Raw genomic sequence first — 18,850 nt, 5'->3', positions numbered from 1 at the left:
TACAGAGGCGTTCCAGAACAGCCAGGACTACATGGAGAAAGTCTACCTTGGAAAAACAAAGAGAGGATGAAGATGCACAAAACTAGGCTGCACGCAAGCTCCCTCAGGCTGTGTTAGCTAGCTGTGAGCTGTTCCAGCCCTGGCTTAGAGTCCTGACTCCAGCGTCTTGTTGTGCCGCGCACCCCCCACCCCACCCCCACCCCCACCTTAGCACTAGCTGTTGAACTCCTGTACTAGTGATTTCCATCATGAAAGGCTAGGCTCACGAAACAGCCCTGTTCCAGTCAGGAATTACGAAGAGCACCGAAGCCCTCGAATCGCACTTGACGGCGAACTTTTTTAGCCTACTCATAAGAGCTGCCAATCAGATTCTCCCCCCCACCCCCACCCCCCCAGGGTTGTAGCTGGATCAAGGGAAAGAAATTGTTTCTTGTCAGGCATGCTAGCTTTATACACTTTGGTGGTAGTGTGGTATTACTGTGGATCAAAAACATTTACTAGACTTGGGCAAAATTGTTCAAGTAATGTATAGTTAATGTACACATGCCTTTGTGAAAGTTCTGTGTCCCCAAAAAGGTGAGCAGCGCAGACTTTTCTCGCCACCTTTGAATGTAGGAATCAGATGCCAGTTAGGAAAAGGAGATTCCAGGCCTGCAACTGTATCAGTTAGGAAAAGGAGATTCCAGGCCTGCAACTGTATCAGTTAGGAAAAGGAGATTCCAGGCCTGCAACTGTATCAGTTAGGAAAAGGAGATTCCAGGCCTGCAACTGTATCAGTCCCTTCCATTGACTTGGATGCCGGGTGTTTGCACTTAGAGACAGACATGCAAGCTCTACCTTCCTGGGGGTGGGGGCAGCGGTGTGTGCGGGGGCATCTCAGGGAGCAAATATACACTCCAATAAAAGTTCAAAGTAGTGTCAAGTGCTTAGCTGTATAAAAGTGTCACAAGAGGGAAAGTGACTTAGGAACGATAAACTGCGGCAAACTATTGTCCCTCCTTCGAGGGTTCTTAATGGGTTGAGTGACAAACATGCCCTGTGGTGCTGCACAGAACAGTCTGATGGATACAGAGCAGTGCAATGAGTGGCTTACTGTTCTCAGGCTCCAGTAAACCAAACAACGTTTATAAGAATTTGTAACTTGTGTGTGCTTTGGTTTGTGTGTTTTGCTGTTAAAGTCAGGTGGCAAAGTTCGTAAAACAGGCTCAAGGACAAAGCCGAGCCTGGTAACTCTCTAATGTATCAGTTCTGAGTTGGGTTGTTTGGTTCGTTGCTTGCTCCTGGAGCTTTTCCTGGCTCTAGACCAGGCTGGCCTCAAACTCAGGGCTTGGTCTGCCTTCTCCTCTCAGAGTGCTAGAATCAACGGCACACACTTTGTTTTGTTGTACATCGGGGTTTAGTGTGTGCATGCATGTGCATGTCTGTGCATGTCTGTGGAGCTCAGAGGACAGCTTATCCACATTCACTCTTTTCCTTCTGTCTCACGGGTCCACCACAGATTGTAGGAGTGGTGACCAGTGCCTTACCCACTGAGCCATCTTGCCAGTCTGCTTCTGTTTTAAGTAAGGTTTTATTACCTGTTTATATCTACCTGCATGCCTATAAAAGCCAGAAGAAGCTGTTGGCGTCCCTGGAGTTAAAGATTTACAGGTGATTGTGAGCCACCCGTCCTGGGTGCTGGGGGTGGAACTCATGTCCCCTGGAAGAGCAGCAAGCACTTCAGCCACAGAGCCGACATTCCAGCCCCTCTGTCACTACATTGCATAGCCCTTGCTCTGGCTCTCTCCCTTGCTCCGGCTCTGGCTCACACTGATGAGGCTGTGTAGGCGCTGAGTGCCCCGTGCTTACGTAGTCACTTTTTGCTCTGTCAGCATAGCATCAGTTCCACTTTCTACATGAAGATGGAGCGATTCTTGGCATTCCGTTTTCATTCACCAGCTTGCAGAGAGGAGGCAGGGCCACTCTCCACACCTTACAGCATGGAGCCCTCAGAGCAGCAGGCGCTGAGGAGGAAAGGACCATGGGCTCCTTAGACCTTCCTTTCAGCAGGCTGGTCTTAGAGGGGTTTTATTTTTCAAGATACCACCCCCCCCCCAATCCCCTGCACTGTCTTATCGTTTTAGTTGGCTGTATATTACCAGAGCTGCTGGCTTCCTTTCAGGGAGGCGCCAGCCTAGAGATGCGCGCCTCCTGTGTTCCCGCACACTCCCGCGCACACCTCTGACTCCTGGCTGTCGTCTTCTCTCCTCACAGTCTTCCGTTTGTGCTAAGATCGTCCAGCTTTTGGGGCAGAATGAGGTTGATTACCACCAGAAGCAGGTGGTGATCCTGAGCCAGGATAGCTTCTACCGAGTCCTCACCTCAGAGCAGAAGGCCAAAGCCCTCAAGGGCCAATTCAACTTTGATCACCCGGGTGAGTTGGGAGTTGAGAGATGTGTGTGTTGAAGGTGGATCGGGTGGTGGCTGTGTCCACGAGGCTTAGCTTCTCCCAGTCTGTTCCTCCTGTCCACACCATAGGGGCCTAATGACCAGCTTGCAGGGTTATCATGTGCTTAGAGGAAAGAATGGGTTTTGGGATATTTTGCAGAGAGCCGATTGAATCGAATGAATGCCAGCCATGTAAGCTTGGGTAGAGATGGGCCAGCCCCAGGAGCAAACACACCACTGGTCTTTCTGGTTGATGTGTAGCAGCCTGTACCATCTCCACCCACCCCTCAACCTCAACCCCATGTGGTCTGCTTGGTGACCAGCAAGAAGGGAGATGGGAGCCTTAACATGGACCCCTAAATGAGTTCTGCTGCGAGCTTAGATCAGCACAGTGCTCCTTCAGGTCGTTTGGGCTTCTCGTTGTTGGGAGTCAGCCCTGCTTGGCAATGGGACTGTAGTTCTTCCTAGTCACAGTGTACTTTTCGCTTAACTTGAGCCAATCCCAGGGCCCTCAGCTGACCTTCGAGGAGAGATGGGAGTGGGGCGTGTCAGCACCAAGTGTAGGCTGTCAGCAGGTAACAAAGAGCTCAGTTTGCCAGAACTCATTTAACACACCCTGTTTTAAGATCCAGGGAGTGTTTATATTCTGTCACAGGTGGACACTGGCTTTGGAGAGGCAGTGTACTTCAGGGTGTGAAAGTTTGTTCTGATTTTAGGACAGGTTGGTTTAAAAACCAAGAGCTGTGTTAATTAATCATTTGATTTCCTTCAGATGCCTTTGACAACGAACTCATCTTCAAAACACTCAAAGAAATCACCGAAGGAAAAACCGTCCAGATTCCCGTGTATGACTTTGTCTCCCACTCACGGTAAGCAAGCCAGGCTGGCCAGAGGCTGTCAGCCATTGCGGCTTCCAGCAACCCGGGTGTGCCCTCTGCCTCCTTCCCCATCTTCTTTTTTTTTTTTTTTTTTAGATTTATTTATTTATTATATGTAAGTACACTGTAGCTGTCTTAAGACACTCCAGAAAATGGAGTCAGATCTCATTACGGATGGTTGTGAGCCACCATGTGGTTGCTGGGATTTGAACTCTGGACCTTTGGAAGAGCAGTTGGGTGCTCTTACCCGCTGAGTCATCTCACCAGCCCCCTTCCCCATCTTCATGAGGATATTTCGTGGACTACTTGGGTCGTTTCCCTTTTCTCTCAGAAGGACGGGGTTGAACTTTGGGCACGTGTGTTTGTTGTGGAATGCATCTTTGACTCTTTGCTCTTTAAAAAGGTTATCATGGGCAGGACCAAAGGCAGACCAGGGAAAGAACAAAGCAACATCTCTCCGTTCTCAGGCTGTACTTGTAGCTGGAGAGTGTGGAGGGTTTGAGGCCATCAGGATCATACCACACCCCAAAGCTAGTCCCTAGTCTGCAGTCAGCATCCAGACATCTAGATCCAGACAGACTCTGTTGAAGCCCCTCCTGTGGGCATCCATCCTAGGGCATAATTAGAATCTGAGCTCACTCTCTTTGCCCTAATATGAGGATACATTTGGGAATATTTACTCTTGTTGGCCAGATATGAGTCTTCAGAACTGGGTTAACATAAAAAACTCCTTGGGGCTCTACAGCGTAAGCTGAACTTGTAGACAGTCTGTTCCCAGGCATGGCTTCTTGGACCTGAGCTTGTCGAGGCTCCAGTCTTTATCTGTGGGTTGTTAGAAAGTTTTTCCCACCGGCTTTCCATTCTTCTGATTACTCTGTGCCATTCATTCTGAGTTGAATTCTTTTAAAACAGGAAATTAGATCTCTTACCAGATGTTCCTGTCATTATAAGCCTAGTGCCTGCCTCTGCATTATCCTGTTCTGCATCCTGAGCTCTTAGAGCAGTGCACATATATATAGCCTGTGCCTTTCTCATAACCCAGGGCACGAGGGCGTGGCAGGGGTTGGGACAGAGGAGGGAGATGAGAGGGTAATCCATGCAGTGAAATGCAGTGGGGCTCCAGTGCCCTCCCAGCGCCTCCAGTGGGGCCAGATCCTGCCACATGAGGGTTAGAACAGTAGAACTAAGTGCCCCCTAACTTGGAGTGGTTTGCCAATGTTAGCTCGCTTGAGTTAGGGAAGGAGACTGACTGTACAATGTTAACAGGAGAGGCAGTAGGGCCTGTAAGGAGGCGTAAGGCAGATATCATTTTATCAAAGGCTAAGAGTGCACTGGAGGGGCATGGGGCAGAAGAGCCCCAGGCAGCCTGTCTGTTCAGACCCATCTCAGGACCACTGTGCAAGGATCTGCCTTGGGTTGTCCAGCTCTGTGAGTGAATGAGCTGTCTGTCTGTCATTCATCATGGGGGCCCTTGGAAGAGGTGGACAGAGAACTCTGGACTTCCATCCAGGGCTTTCTCGCTTACCACAGCACACTCCAGAACTCCCCCCCACTCCCCACCCCCACACTTTTCCTTGGCTCTTTGCTCCCCTCAGGTTGCCTCAGGTAGGGGAGAGTGGGTAGAGATGTGTACAGCAGTGGGTGGGAGTATATAACAAGAACTGAATATCTGATTCTTAAAAGTTCAGAGTGCTAAGTTGGAGAAGTGCAAGGCATGACAGAATTCCTAGAGAGGCCTTCAGAAAAACTCTGTCTCTGTCTGCGTCCTTCAACCCGTTTTATTTAAAGAACGTCCACCACTAGTTTGTCCTAGCCTTCTTAATTCCTCCTTTGCATGGTGGTGGCCTGAGGCCTCTGGGGCTAGGAGCCAAGCCCCTCCCGTTGTAGGTCTGTAGCGGGAGAGAACCCGGATTCGCAGCCCAGCAGATGCTCTGATCTTGCTGTGGCTCCCTAGCCATTCGTCTCCATCACTGCTCCCCTCTTTGCAGGAAAGAGGAGACGGTCACCATCTATCCCGCAGACGTGGTGCTCTTCGAAGGGATCCTAGCCTTCTATTCCCAGGAGGTCCGAGACCTGTTCCAGATGAAGCTTTTTGTGGACACAGATGCGGATACCCGTCTGTCTCGCAGAGGTGTGTTCTGTAAGCTTCACATGGCCCGCTTGGTGGCCACTTTGGGAGCAGATAGATGGGAGCCCAGGAGAGGCATGTGGCGCCTTCCCTGGATCTGAAGTGAAGCCTGGACCTTTCCTAATGCGGCTGTGTGGCCCTGTGACTCAGCCCAGTTATATCAGCCCAGCCCTGGGATATCCTGCTACCGAGTGTTTGGTGATATTTAGGAAGGGATTAGTCACGTTACAGTTTAGGCAAAGAAGGGCTTGTTCGGTCACGAAGGTGAAACAAGGCTAGTTTCATTGGGAATCGTCTAGTTTAAATGCTTATGACTTTTTTTCCCCCATAAGACATCAACAAGAGATGCCTTGGACTTGGAAGTCACTAACTTCAGGGCATCTGGGGACAGAGATCCTGGGCCTGCAGTGCCTTGCCCCTTTTCCCACCATCTGCTTCCTCATGCTCTCATTCCCTCGAGCCAGCCCTGGAGCAGATTCTCCACCAGGCTTCCTGAGAGCGGACCTGTGCTTTTGTTGAATCTGTGCATTCTCAGAAACCACAGAACTAACTGGGTGAGGAGTTGAGCGGAGCCATTTGATTCCACTGGGAGGCTGGGGGTGGTGGTGGTGAGGGGTTAGGTCATAGGGGTGAGGAGTGATTGTGGTGCAGGCAATTAGAGAAAGTGCTCATTACCTATAGACACAACAGTGGCCCACTCTGAGAGTAGCTTGTGGATGGAGCATACAAGAGAGAATAGATAGGAAGTAGCTTGGGCTAGGGATGTAGCACTCCCAGCTCCGTGGGCAGAGTGCTTGCCCAGCATCTGTGAAGTCTAAGTTCCATCCCCAGCATCACGTGAGCAGGTGCCCTCTATCACTAATGCATCCGGGGAGGTAGAGGAAGGAGGATCAGAAATTCAAGGTCATCTTTAGCCAGTTCAAGGCCAGCTTAGACCCTGTTTCAGACAGATCCTGGTAGGTAGATATGTGAGTTATTGGACATTCCAGTCCAATATATATACGTATGTATGTATATGTATACACACACACACACACACACACACACACACACACACACACACATATATATAATATTCAGCAAGAGCTGTCCATGGAAGCTGTGGAACAGAGAGAAGCTAGCCTAAGGGATTTTCCTGCTAAGGAACAATGGGGTGCACATTCACTTGGAGCCCCACTTGAACTCTAAGTGGGAAACAACAAAAGTATCCGTAAGTGATGGGGGGAGATTGGTGGGCGAGACCTTAGTTCCAGCAGGCAGATCCCTCTTCTAGCTTAGTGACGGTGGTGGCTCTAGTGATACCTAGGCAGGCTTGTATTTCTTTATGGACCCCTCCTGTGCATCTGACCCAGCCTGGCTCGTCACCTGACCTACAAATGCAGCACTTTTCCTCACCTTATGGTTGCCAAAGGCAACATGGTATATAATAATAATAATAATAATAATAATAATAATAATAATAAATAATACAATTAATTAATTAAATCAAAGCCAGGCGAAGTGCGCTAACACTCAGGCTTCAGTGCCCATCAGATGTGTGGCCTTGGGCAGACTGTGTCTGAACCTTATTTTTTCCTAGCACGCAGTCATCTGGGGATGAGTCCTTCAGTGACAGATTAGTGATGTTGCAGGGAGAGTGCCCAGAGGCTCAGGAGTTGATGGTTGCTGCATGTGAGGTCAGAGGGAGGGGCTGGCATCCTTTCTGCAGTCTAGCTGGGCCTCGGGAGAGTCTTGACTGACTGGCTTACTAACTGCCCTAGCAGGTGGGACTCAATCCTAGAGAGACCTCAGAAGGAGGCTAAATGTCTAGGAAATTAGAATCAGATTTGGAGTAGTTGTAAAGTCTTTGCTTCTGACTAAAATCCGGTCATCAGGATCCAGGTTGACCAAAATAGTCTCCCTCCCTTTCCTGGCCTGGGGTGGGGAGAGGTCTCCCTTGAAGTGATCTGGGAGCTTTGCCTGCCTCTGCCTCCAAGGGTTGAGATTTAAAGGTGTATGTACCCAGCTCCCCCGAGGTTCTCTTTGGCCAGTGACTGTCTGCCAGTTGCTGCCTGGGCAGACTGCTTGCCTCTTTGTTTCAGATGTGGTTTTACAAGTCCCTCCTCTGCAAAGCCCTGCCCTTCCTGGTGGATTTGTGGAGTTTTCTTACTTGTCATTTCTACAAGTTCCTTCTTTCAAGGTGTGACACAAAACACGCTTGGTGTATGCTTGGGGTGCAGGGATCTTCAGGGCTGGGGGACAGTGAGTGAGTAACAGTAGCAGATAGAGGCCTGGAGAAGATTCTGAGAGAGCTGGGTGCCAGGTTTCCACCCATCGTTCCTAACCTAGGCTATGTGTGCTAGGTGTCTGACATATCAGCCAGGGAGAAGTGGGTTTTAGAATCCCGCAGGCCCCCCTAGATCACCTTACTCTCTGCGTTTACTGAGTGCTTCTCTCTCTGCTCCTTCCTCCTGGCGGGCTCTTAAGCACCTGGGCAGAGAAGAAGCGAGGCTTGGGCAGTTAGAGGCTTGGGCGGTTAGAGCACCGCTGCCGGGCCCCTCTAGGCCAGACAGGGAGCTAGCAGACATGTAGCTTCCTGCACATTGCTTTGATCCAACCCAAGTGTGGGGCTCAGGCTGGGCTGCAGTGGGGTGGGGTGGGGTGGGAGTGCTGGTTTTCTGGAGTTTCCGGTTTGTGCCAACATCTTGTTCTGACTCAGCCTTTGGTCTGGCTCCATTTCTTGGCAGTGGCCAAGGAGCAGGGCATTTCAAATGCAGTGTGCTGGCTGACCCTGGCCTGCCCTTGGCCATGGAGCCATCCTAGTCTGTTTAAGGTGACAACTTCTTTGAAGGCTCTTAGGGCGTTGGGTGACAGTGCCTTTTCTGTTATCTATGTCCTCAATATCTGGGACCCGTGTCTTTGTGACTCTTCTTTTCCATCTGTCCCTTTAAAATACGTATCGCACGTGTCTGTGTTCTACTGGACTCTCCAGACCTTGTTTTAGCTGTCTGGGGTTCTGCAGGACTCCTGCAGCCCCTGCCCCCTCCCCTCATTGACTGGTCTTAGCTTGAGGAGCCCCCTTCAGGTTGTGCCGGTATTGCAGTTGTCACAGGAGGGTAGGCTTGTTGAACCTACCGTGTGCCAGCTGCCATGCTGAAGATTTTCTGTGCCTCCCTGTCATCTTAACCAATAGCTTTATCGGGGCTGGGAATGGAGCTTGGTTCGTAGATTGCTTGCCCAGCGGGCACAAGCCTGGATTCTTTCCCCAGCACTGTGTGAAAACGGAGCACGGCGGCCAACACCTGGGATCCCAGCTCTCGGGAGTTTAGGCAGGTGTGTGTGTTAGTTGAAGGTCATCCTCTGCTCCATTTCAAGACCAGCCTATAGGCTCCGTGAGATTCCTCCCTCCCCCAGTTATAATCAGGATGTTACGTTGTCAACTTCTTGTTTAAATGAAGACCCAAAAGAGGAGAAGTCACTTGTTTAAGGTCACAGGAGCAGGAGACTCCAGGGACAGGACTCCCATCTAGGTCACGTTCCTCCAGATCCATATTCATTAGATAAAGAGAGCCACGCAGTCCTGCTGGGTCACTTTCCCCCCAGAGCTGACTGCATGAGTCACCGGCTTCTCTTATGACAGATGAAGTTACCAGGTCTGGCCTGCAGGCGGCAGCAGCAGCAGCAGCAGCAGCAGCAGGTCTGTGTGGGGTGTGATCGTGTACGCATGTGCACACACACACACACACACACACACACATCACTACTTAGTGGCCTGGCTGAGATCTGGTAATCCCTGGGAATACAGATAAAGAACTTAGCATGTTAATAGTTAGCTTTAAAATGACAGTTGTGCAGAGGGCTGCGTTGGTTGACAGGCCTCCTTCCTACCTCACTTCTTTCTCTGAGGGAAACTGAGGCCTGGGGAGGTCAGAGCACAGTGACAGAACCAAGATAGTCTGGCCCTTAAAACAGGTTTTTAAAAAGCGCTGGCTGCAGGTCCCTGACTAGAGGGACTGAGGGAGATCATAGACGTGGAAGGTGGTGAATCTGGATCCATCTGGGCTTCCTCCGTTTTCTGGCTTAGTTTTGCCTGGAATGGGAGAGAACTCACCATGGGCATTTCTATTTGCAAACTTCTGTGCCCGAGGTGAGCAGAAAGGGCTTTCCACCCCAGTGGCAGGGGTTGAGGGGTGGGGTGATGGTGGTGGTGGTGGTGGGGTTGCTGTGGATTTGGGAACACTGGTGAGCATTCTGCCAGCCGCAGCCAGCTGCTCCCTGTTGTCTGACTCAGTGGGGATGCCCTGCTCTTTCCTGGTTCTTGTAAAACTTCTGTTGGCTTGAGACAAGACAGCTGCTTGCTGGTCTTGGTCAGGCAGCCTTTTTATGTTAGAGAACACACTGTAGTAGAATTTGCTGGCAGTAAGACTTAATGTAACTTGTTTTTTCCTAAATCTGTTGTTGATCCATCTCAGGTCAAGAATCTGAGAAGTCCGGCTTCTCAGTCACCCGGGCGACCTGCATGGGCCCGGTCTGCTCCCTCACGAACCGCTTTCTTGATTTCTGTTTTTTGTTTTTTCTTCTCTTGCAGTATTGAGGGACATCAGCGAAAGAGGGAGGGACCTTGAGCAGATTTTATCACAGTACATTACGTTTGTGAAGCCTGCCTTTGAGGAATTCTGCTTGCCAGTGAGTTGTATTCTTTGTCTTTGCTAAATGTAAATCTTGATATTTAATGATTTCATCTTCTTTAAAGGATTATTATTATTATTATTATTATTATTTTATGTGTATGGGTGTTTTTGCCTGTGTATGTCTGTGTACCACATGCATGGAGTACCCAGAGGAGGGCTTGGGATCCCATGGAACTGGAGTTACAGATGGTTGTTAGTTGCCAGGCGTATGCTGGGTCCTTTGGGAGAACAATAAGAGCGTTTAGCTGCTGGGCCTTCGCTCTATAGCTTTGTGATGGTAGATTGCTGGACTCGTTGCAGCTCGGATCTTACTCCTCTCTGAGTGAGCACCTGATTGAAGTCCTGAGAGAGCAGGCTGGGTTCCGTCCTGCTGTCTTTCTCCCCTCTTCCTCTTAAAGTTACTCTAGCCCTGAGTATCTCCTAGCACAACCTGCGTTTCTTGCCTGGAAGGGCTATGGTATCGAGACTTTGCTTGAAGCTAGCTCACATCCAAGATAGACCTTAACCAGCTGGAGACTCCAGAAAGCCGAGTGTGGGTGCAGGGGGTGTGGTGGGAGGCACTGTGACAGTTGGTTCATTTTAGGGAGTGCTGGACTATGCTAGAATCCTCTTCCTTGCCTGTGTCCTGGCACAGCTGTATCCCCTCTGGAGGACCTGGGAGTTGACCTGGGAGTTCCCTGTGAGGTGGCTTTCTGAGAACTGAAGGGGACTGACTCAAAGCATATAATCTGCAAGAGAAACACATCTCTCCAGGAGAGGCCAAATGGGGCCCGAGACTCAGGGTGTGATGTAGTCTTGAGAAGGGAAGAAGATGTGGAAGGAATGTTAGGAGAATCACTGTGTCCTCCCGGCTTGAGCAGGTCTGGCAAAGCAGGCCTTCCTTATCTGTAACTAGGAGAGGGAGAAGTTGGAGCTTAGGCCGGTTTGAGTGAGGTCGTTTGGGAAGAGGGGTGTTGGGGATCGTCTTCACAGTAAGTGTGGCTTTATCTCTTCTTGCTAATAAATGCCTTCTGCCCTTTCTCCTCAACATGCTGCTTTAAGTCCGTTAGACCTTCACCCTACAGCAGGCTTGGTTTTGTTTTCAGTCGGGGACTGCTGGACTTTCTGAGTAAGCCCGAGTAAGTTTGCCAGTCTGAAGGTTAGGTTATAGGATCAGGTTTCTGGGAAAGGGCTCCCAGGGCCGAAGGGCTGTGAAATCCTTTTCGTCTCTTTTACCGGAGGACCTTCCCACTCTTTGACTTACTGAGAACCCAGAAGGGTTTCACCATTTGGGAGCCAGCCGTGTCTGTCACTGTCCTGCCGTTTAACTCAGGTCTAGGCCAGCTGAAGATTCTGGCCGAGTGTTGTCTGGAGCGTCTGTGCTCACCCCCACGGTCCAGCTACTTCTTGCTCGGGGAAGAGCAGTTCATTTCCCATCATTGAGAAACGTCTGGGGTCTGAGGTTGACAGTGGCCGTGGTCAGGATTTGGCAGGAGTGAGGGTTCTCGGGCATACAAGGGGGTACTCACGGACTGTGTGAAAAGGCAGGGGCATATTTCTAGGATGCACTTACTGCTAATATGTCTCATGGAATCTCAGCAAACAAACAAAATACACCAGGAGCATGGCTTCACTTTGTAATCTATTGCAGTGATAGAGAAGCCGATCGCCAGCAGGGTGTTCCCTTCAGAGGCTTTTATCTGAGGGCTAGGTGTGAATAGCGTCACCCCTCAGACTGCTTAAAAAACCCAAGGTGTAGATGGATCCCCTTTAAGTGCAGCTATTGGTTCTTTGTTTTGTGAGCGTTGGGGGTGGAATCCAGGGTCTTAGACTAGGCAAGGGCTCTCCCACTGAGCTGCATCTCCAGCTGTTTAAGTGTGGGTTTTTCTGATTAATGCTATTCCTAGTATGGGCTATACTTGACACGTCCTTTCTCCCTTCACTCACATGTCAGCCATGAAGGCACTTCCTTAGGCCTCTCCTTCCCCAGCATTGCCTTCAAAGTCTCAAGCTGCTGCCAGGGTCAGGCTAGGCCCCCCCCTTGTGCCCTTGGAGAGGGACTCAGGTCTGTCCCTGAACGTCTGGGTTAATTCTATGTAAATATCTTTCTCTACAGACAAAGAAATATGCTGATGTGATCATTCCTAGAGGTGCAGACAATCTCGGTGAGTACCTGTGGGAAGTCCTCCTGTGCTCAGTAACACGCTCACACGGCTCTTAATAGGGGCACAATTGTGATGACTCTACAGGGTCTGGTAGTCTTGGGAACAGATCTGTGGTCACATGTATGTCCATGTGTGTAGACATACATACTCAGGGAATCTTACAGAAAGAGCTGCAGACTCCCTTCAGCTGCCACCCCAGTAATGACATGTGGCCACCTGGTATCCAAGACCACCTTTGTCAAAACATACCAAGTCCCAGAATCCTGGGCATGGCTGTGCCTGTGCCTGTAACTCTGGCAGTGTTTGGATTAGAAACGTGACAGTTGCTAGGACATGTTGTCTGCCAGCCTAACTGTGACCCCCAGTTTAGTGAGAGATTGTTTGAAGGGAACAAGGCGGAATGTCATAGAGAAGGACACACCTGACATCTTCCTCTGGCCTCCCTATACACTCAGGTACATACTCCACTGTCACACACACACACACACACACACACACACACACACACACACACACACACCCTTGTTGATGCTGTTAGCATTGGTCAGTTGGCTGAGGTATGCAGTTTGTTTCCGATGCTAACACAGCTCGTCCTTCTGTGGGAAGAAGAGCCTCTCTCTGTATTGTTGATATTGTCGCAGTTTGGGGACATAAGTTGGTAGGTCCTTAGTAAAGGGAACTTAGAGGTAATTGGTGTTAAAAACCGTCTCTCGCTGGGTGGTCTCGAGTGCCTTTAATCCCAGCACTCAGAAGACATGTGCAAGACGAACTCTGAGTTTGAAGCCAGCCTGATCAATGGAGTTCTAGGACAGCCAAGCTATTCGGAAAAATCCTGTCTCTAACCCCAGCCCCCACCCTCCAAAGACAAATAAACAAACAAACAACAAACAAACAACCCAAAAACCAGACCACCTCCAGTCATCTCCACACAATTTCTGGGTTGCTTCATCTGGTGGGAACCCTGACTGACTGCCAGTCAATGGCCGTTCACTGGCTATCATTCCCTGTCCTTTTAGAATATTTTGCTGGAGGCTCTGGAGAAGTTTGGGTAAGACTTGCTTTCAAGGGTTGGGGCCACTCTCCTGGAAGTCTTTGCCTCTGCTTCCTGCGTGGCCCGTCCATGCCCACAGACTGTCCTCACAGCCCCGACCGTGTGCCCCTGCCGCGTGCCCCTGCCGCATCCCCACTGTCCCTAACACTGCCGGTCTCTGTCTCACAGTGGCCATCAACCTCATCGTGCAACACATCCAGGACATCCTCAACGGGGGGCTCTCCAAGCGGCAGACGAACGGCTATCTCAACGGCTACACCCCTTCCCGCAAGAGGCAGGCGTCAGAGTCCAGCAGCCGGCCACATTGACTCCCGTGCCCCTGACTCCAAACCCCAGCCCCCCAGCTCCAAGACACAGGAGGGGTCAAGAGGCTCTGGTCACCTGTACATACGCCTCCTCAGAAAATTACTGTATTTAAGAAAACACCACCACGGAGATGAAATGCCTTGATTTCCCTTTCTGCCTTTTTTGTACTTTGGAACAGCAAATCTTGACGGAACTTGACCCCGAGCATAAGTGACAAACTGTGCCAACTAGTACTGGTGATGCCGAATTATGAACCCAACGTGTAACCAGTTATAAATACACACATACATACGTCTATATAAAAAGAAAGGATCTATTTTTGTGTAACTGTACAGATACTGTAAAGCTGTTTGCCATAAGTATCCTGTAGGAACCCGTGCGTGGGTGTCGGGCCTGGAGCCCCGCTCAGCAGTGTTCTGTGCTCCGGCCACCGGGGAGCCACGGGAGTCGGGTGGTTGATTGGTTGCTGTCCCTTGTTCTCAGCACCCTGGGCCTCAGTGGGGATGGGACTCAACCCTCAAGGGCTCCCCTGTCAGATGCCACCACCTTGAAACTGGAGCTGAGGGAGATACTTCTCTCTTTTTTTTTTTCCTGTTTTGTTTTGGAGTTGAAATTAAGTGTGATCTCAACTCCCCTCAATCTCAGGGAAGAGGCCCACTGAGGAAGATCAGACTGTCTGCGTTCCTTCTTGCCTCACTCTGGTTGCCTGGGCACCTCCATGACTCCTTTCTTCCTGTGCTATCTTTGTTCCCCAGGAAGCCAGAGCTGTCTCCAATTTCCAGGTGGGGATTTTTTTAGGGTCTCATCCTGTGCGAAAAGAGAGAAGGGGATGGGACGTGACTCTGTCTCCTGGAGAGTGTAAGGAACTAGCTGGCCAATTGCCTGACACATTATTGGATAAGAATATTTATCTTAATGAGCTTTGGTTAACGACATCTGGTATGGACCACTGACATTTATTTGAGGTTGCCCCAGGAGTTCTACCCATGGAACTGGCAATAGCTTTTTCTCCCGTCTGAGCTGGGGCTGTATTGGGAGGTGACAGCCAATGCCTCGCCCCCGGAGATTCTCTTGAAGCAGCAGCATCAGGATGATTTCCTGAACCACACTGTCACCGTGTTAATAAGGTGGCTGCCTAGCAGGAAGGGGCCGGGAGAAGAGAAGTTATTTCTTAGAAGATGTTAAGGGAGGGTAGTTAAATCATGGGTACCCAAGCTGGGGTTTTAGATTGAAGATGCCCAAGGTAGAGATCTTCAGCTCCTCTGAGCACTTCCTCGGTGGTGACTCCTGCCTAGAGGAGGTTGATGGATGGCTTGCTGAGAAGACAGCTGGAGGGAATGGGACCAAGCCAGAAGGGACAGGTGTGAGGTAGAGGCCTCAGTCTGTGTTGGCTGCAGAAGAGCCGTGGATTGTCATGGTGGTGGTCACCGTCCTGCACTTTGTGGGCCACATCCTCAACCCATGGGAGAGCCTCATGTCTGGGCAGCACTTGGAGCCCACTGAGGCTCTTACTCCGATACTCCACAAACCGCACCGAGGTTCCCTCGAGCTGTCCCGTCTGATTCCCCAATCAGGATTCAAATTTGCCTTCAATTCCGTTTTTCTATTTAGGTGTCATTAACCCAGTCCTCAGCAGAGCTTTGTCACTTTTCTGAGGCAGTAGGGGGCCGTGGTGCAGGCTCTGTAGCAAGTTCATATGCTGGTAGCTGCCTTTGGAGCAGGGAGCTCTCAGCTCAGGAGCCTGTGGGGAAGGCGCACTCACCAAGGCAGATCCATCTAGAGTATTTCGGGAAGCAGTCTTTATCACACCAACTTTGTGAAATCCTGAGATTAGAAAACGGTAGGTTAGGACCTGGCCTCAGATCCTAAGAACAAGGACCTTGGCCTTGCTGGTCAGTGTTGCATGTTGCATGTGCTCATGGGAAAAACTTATTCCTGTGTACAAGAGCCTTGGCAGCTCAGTGGGTAGCACGCTCAACTTTACTTGAAGCTTCCAGGTGCCAAACCACTTCGTGCCTTGGCTGTCTATCCCACTGCCGTGGAAAAGGGATTCTTCTCATCTCTGAGCCTTTACTTAGCTGCTCCCTCATCTACCCATGGTGTTGGGACCAAGCCTCCAAAACCTCTGAGCAGCCCACTTGGTGTAGCTTGGACACAGCTGTAGGACCACCTTACCCCTATCTCCGTGGGAAGTTCTGGATTGGCTAGAAGCAGCATTTGCTGGGTATAGGGGAGGGCTGGACGCTGTACTGTTTCCAGGCCGCCGCCCAGCTTTTGGCCAATTGTGCATTTGAACTTTCTCTATAGGAAATGTGGTCTGAGCCTTGAGGTTTTGGTTTTGCCATTCCATTGGAGAGCAGGGAGGTAAAGGGATCTGGAAACCATGGCATTTGTCATCTGGGGACTCCGAGCTGTTCTAGAGAGGAAGCCCAGCTGGGCAGAGCTGCACAACCTTGAACACAGGTGCACAGATTCTTCCACCTCAGAGCCACTCAATGGTGCTTGCTTCCCCCACCCGTTCACAGACGTCTATGGCCTGAGTGTTTAGGAAACAAAAATTCTGAGTCTTGTGTCAGAGGAAGGTCCAGCCTTACACCTCATCATGGTAATACAACCTCCCCCCCACCCCCCGCCCCCCTGACTTCTCTTTGGATAACCTGAGGCCGAAAAAGATAGGCATCTGGTCTAGCGTGGGTAGAGTAGGCCCTGGGGAAGGGAGTGGAACGGGTTCAGGCCTTGGGGCTAGGGCAGTGGCCAAGTCACCTGTCTCCGAATGAATACTTATGGTGGTGACTACTCAGACCGTGGGGGAAGTTGGCTCCAGCTTGCTCTCTCCAGGGTGAGTCTCTTGGGAGGCTGCTGGGTCAGTGCCCCTGAGTAGTCAAAAGTGGAGACTGGGATCAACCTTGTCCTCAAAGCCCCCACTGCTGCAGAGGAATGCAGTCTCTGGCAGGGAAATGTTTTTCACTGCCCTTGGAACCTGTGTTGTTCATGTCCAAGAGTCTCCAAAGAAAGGGCTGATTTTCCTGAGGCTGGGGTCAGCCCCTGGTACATACAGGCCCATGCTTTCTGCGAAGGACCAGCTGGCCTTCTCTGTCTCCTTTGCCGTTCATACTTTCCTCAGGGCCATTGCTGTATGCTCTTTGTGTCAGGACAAGGAAGAGGGCAGGTTGGAAAGGCACAATTGGATGCATCTAGTAGTGTACACAAGTCCCTTTTAAGATTCTGGCTCTGGTCCTGCTGGGTTCTCACAGTGCCAGGCACAGGTGACGGTTTCAGCCGCGGAGTCCTGTTTCCCTCGGGCAGTGAGTTCCCACCCAGCCCTGCCTCCACAGCAGGGTTGGGTGACTAGAGACCTAGGCTGTTCTTTCCCCAGAAGGTGCTGCCTCTTCCCGTCTTTGCTTTTTTACTGCCCTGCCTTTGTTCGTGCTATGAAATGACCACACCCTATGTACTTGGCTGTAAATAAAGACAAATAAAAACAATGAATTCAACTCTTCACTCCTTTGTGGTGCCTGGTTAGCAGCAGTCTCTGCAGCCTGCTGTGAGAATTGGGGGGAGGGAGGGAGGGCTGGGCCTTGCATTTCTGGAGGAAGCAGGGGTGCTTAGCCTGCCTCCTGTCCTGGTCTTGGGATGTGTGTGGGACAGACTCCCAGGGCTCTCCCTTGCACTCTCTATCACATGGTTTCTGGGAGGCTGAGATTCTAGGGATGCTGGCTCTGTTCTCACTGATGTCCTTTGTGTAGCCTCTGCCTCTGCCGCCTTCTAGACCTACCCACTTCTCTCTGTTGAAAAGGAGAACTAAACCTAGGTGGAGTGAACTGGGGGTGGGGGTGGGGTGGGGGGAGGGAAGGTACCGGGGTGGGGCATGTGTAAGGAAGCTTACATTAATGATAACTCACTATGATGTGAATGAAGGTATATGTGTGTACTTTTAAAACATACATGTGCGTTAGTGTTTGTATGTATGTATGTGTATGTACTATATATGTGCATGCAACGCACAGTGTTGGAGTGAGCCACCATGTGGGTGCTGGGACCCAAACCTGGATCCTCTGAAAGCAGTAAATGCTCTGAACTACTGAGGCATCGCTCCAGCCTTTCTATTCTTGCTTGATTATTGATTGATTGATTTGTTCTTTGAGGTAAGAGTCTTGCTATATAGCCCTGTGCCATGTTGACCAGAATGGCCTCTGAACTCAGAGAGATCCACCTGCCTCAGCCTCCCAAGTGCTGGGATTAAAGGCACACACAATCACATCCAGCTTATTCCTGTTTTTAAAACACCTACATCCAGGGCCTTTCACACAACTGGCTTTTGCTCTTTGCCGTTCCTGACAGTTCCCATGTCTTAGCTTCCCTTCATCTCTACTTCTGCTCATCCTGTCTTTCCAGATGCTTGCTTTTTGCTAACCCAGGCCATCCTGGAACTAGGCAGGCCTCTGGATAGGAGCCTCAGCAGTGTCCCCTCTTCCCCTAGGGTGGTTTTGCTGGTGAGGCAGGGCAGTGATGCTGCTCTTAATTCTTTCTATGTGTATGGCTGCTTTGCCTTCATGGTATATCGGTGCGCTTGTTTGCATGGTACCCTCAGGCCAAAAGAGGGCATCAGATGCTATGGAATTGAAGTCACAGGAGGTTGTGAGTCTCCTAGTTTTAGCTCCAGATTAACATTGCTTTAATGAAGCCATCAATGGGCTGGCTTGCAGACAGTGGCTTCAATACAAGGAGTAGAGAGAGGGTCTTGGAACATGGCATTGTAGGCTTCAAGAGACTAGGGTAGGTGGATTCCTTCACGATATGCTGGGGGTGTTTAGGTGCTTTAAGGCGGATCTAAAGTTTAAGTTGATGGCACATACCTGTGACCCCAATAGTGGAGAAGCTGAGGCAGGATGACAAATTTGAAGTCATCTTGGGCCACATACAAAGACCCTATCTCAGAAATATCCCTCCCAATCGCCCCTTCGCCCCCACAAAGATAACAATTTAATGAGGTCATTTTCTCAACTGGGGATGTATCTTGGTACCAAAGTCCAGGCTCAATCCCCAACGTTGCAAAACTGAAACTATGAGCTATCTGTTAGCCTAGTCTTGTGTGTATACTTACATACACTTTCAATAAACCATGAGCTAAAATAACATATGGGAACCCATTAGAGACAGGACTAAGCCCTGGTATATACATCTTAGGAACATAAAACTGCCCTCTATGTAAACACCACATCCACCTTGGGCCTTGACTTGTACCC

General features: G+C 50.3%; 1 protein-coding gene across 1 annotated transcript in view; it reads left to right on the top strand.

The window, feature by feature from the left end:
* The window catches only part of Uck2 (uridine-cytidine kinase 2), a 62,824-nt gene extending 45,719 nt beyond the window's left edge, over nt 1–17,105 (top strand). Inside the window, exons 2-7 of the mRNA XM_021162233.3 lie at nt 2,254–2,413; nt 3,200–3,296; nt 5,294–5,436; nt 10,001–10,098; nt 12,199–12,247; nt 13,467–17,105. Coding sequence (XP_021017892.1) covers nt 2,254–2,413; nt 3,200–3,296; nt 5,294–5,436; nt 10,001–10,098; nt 12,199–12,247; nt 13,467–13,606 — 687 coding nt within the window. The 3' untranslated portion in view covers nt 13,607–17,105. The remainder of the gene's footprint in view (nt 1–2,253; nt 2,414–3,199; nt 3,297–5,293; nt 5,437–10,000; nt 10,099–12,198; nt 12,248–13,466) is intronic.
* The last annotated feature ends 1,745 nt before the right edge of the window (nt 17,106–18,850 follow it).

This window comes from Mus caroli, unplaced genomic scaffold (assembly GCF_978045245.1).
Source record: "Mus caroli unplaced genomic scaffold, Mus_caroli_1 scaffold_1, whole genome shotgun sequence".
Lineage (NCBI taxonomy): Eukaryota > Metazoa > Chordata > Mammalia > Rodentia > Muridae > Mus > Mus caroli.
This window is presented reverse-complemented; position numbering and strand designations above follow the sequence as displayed.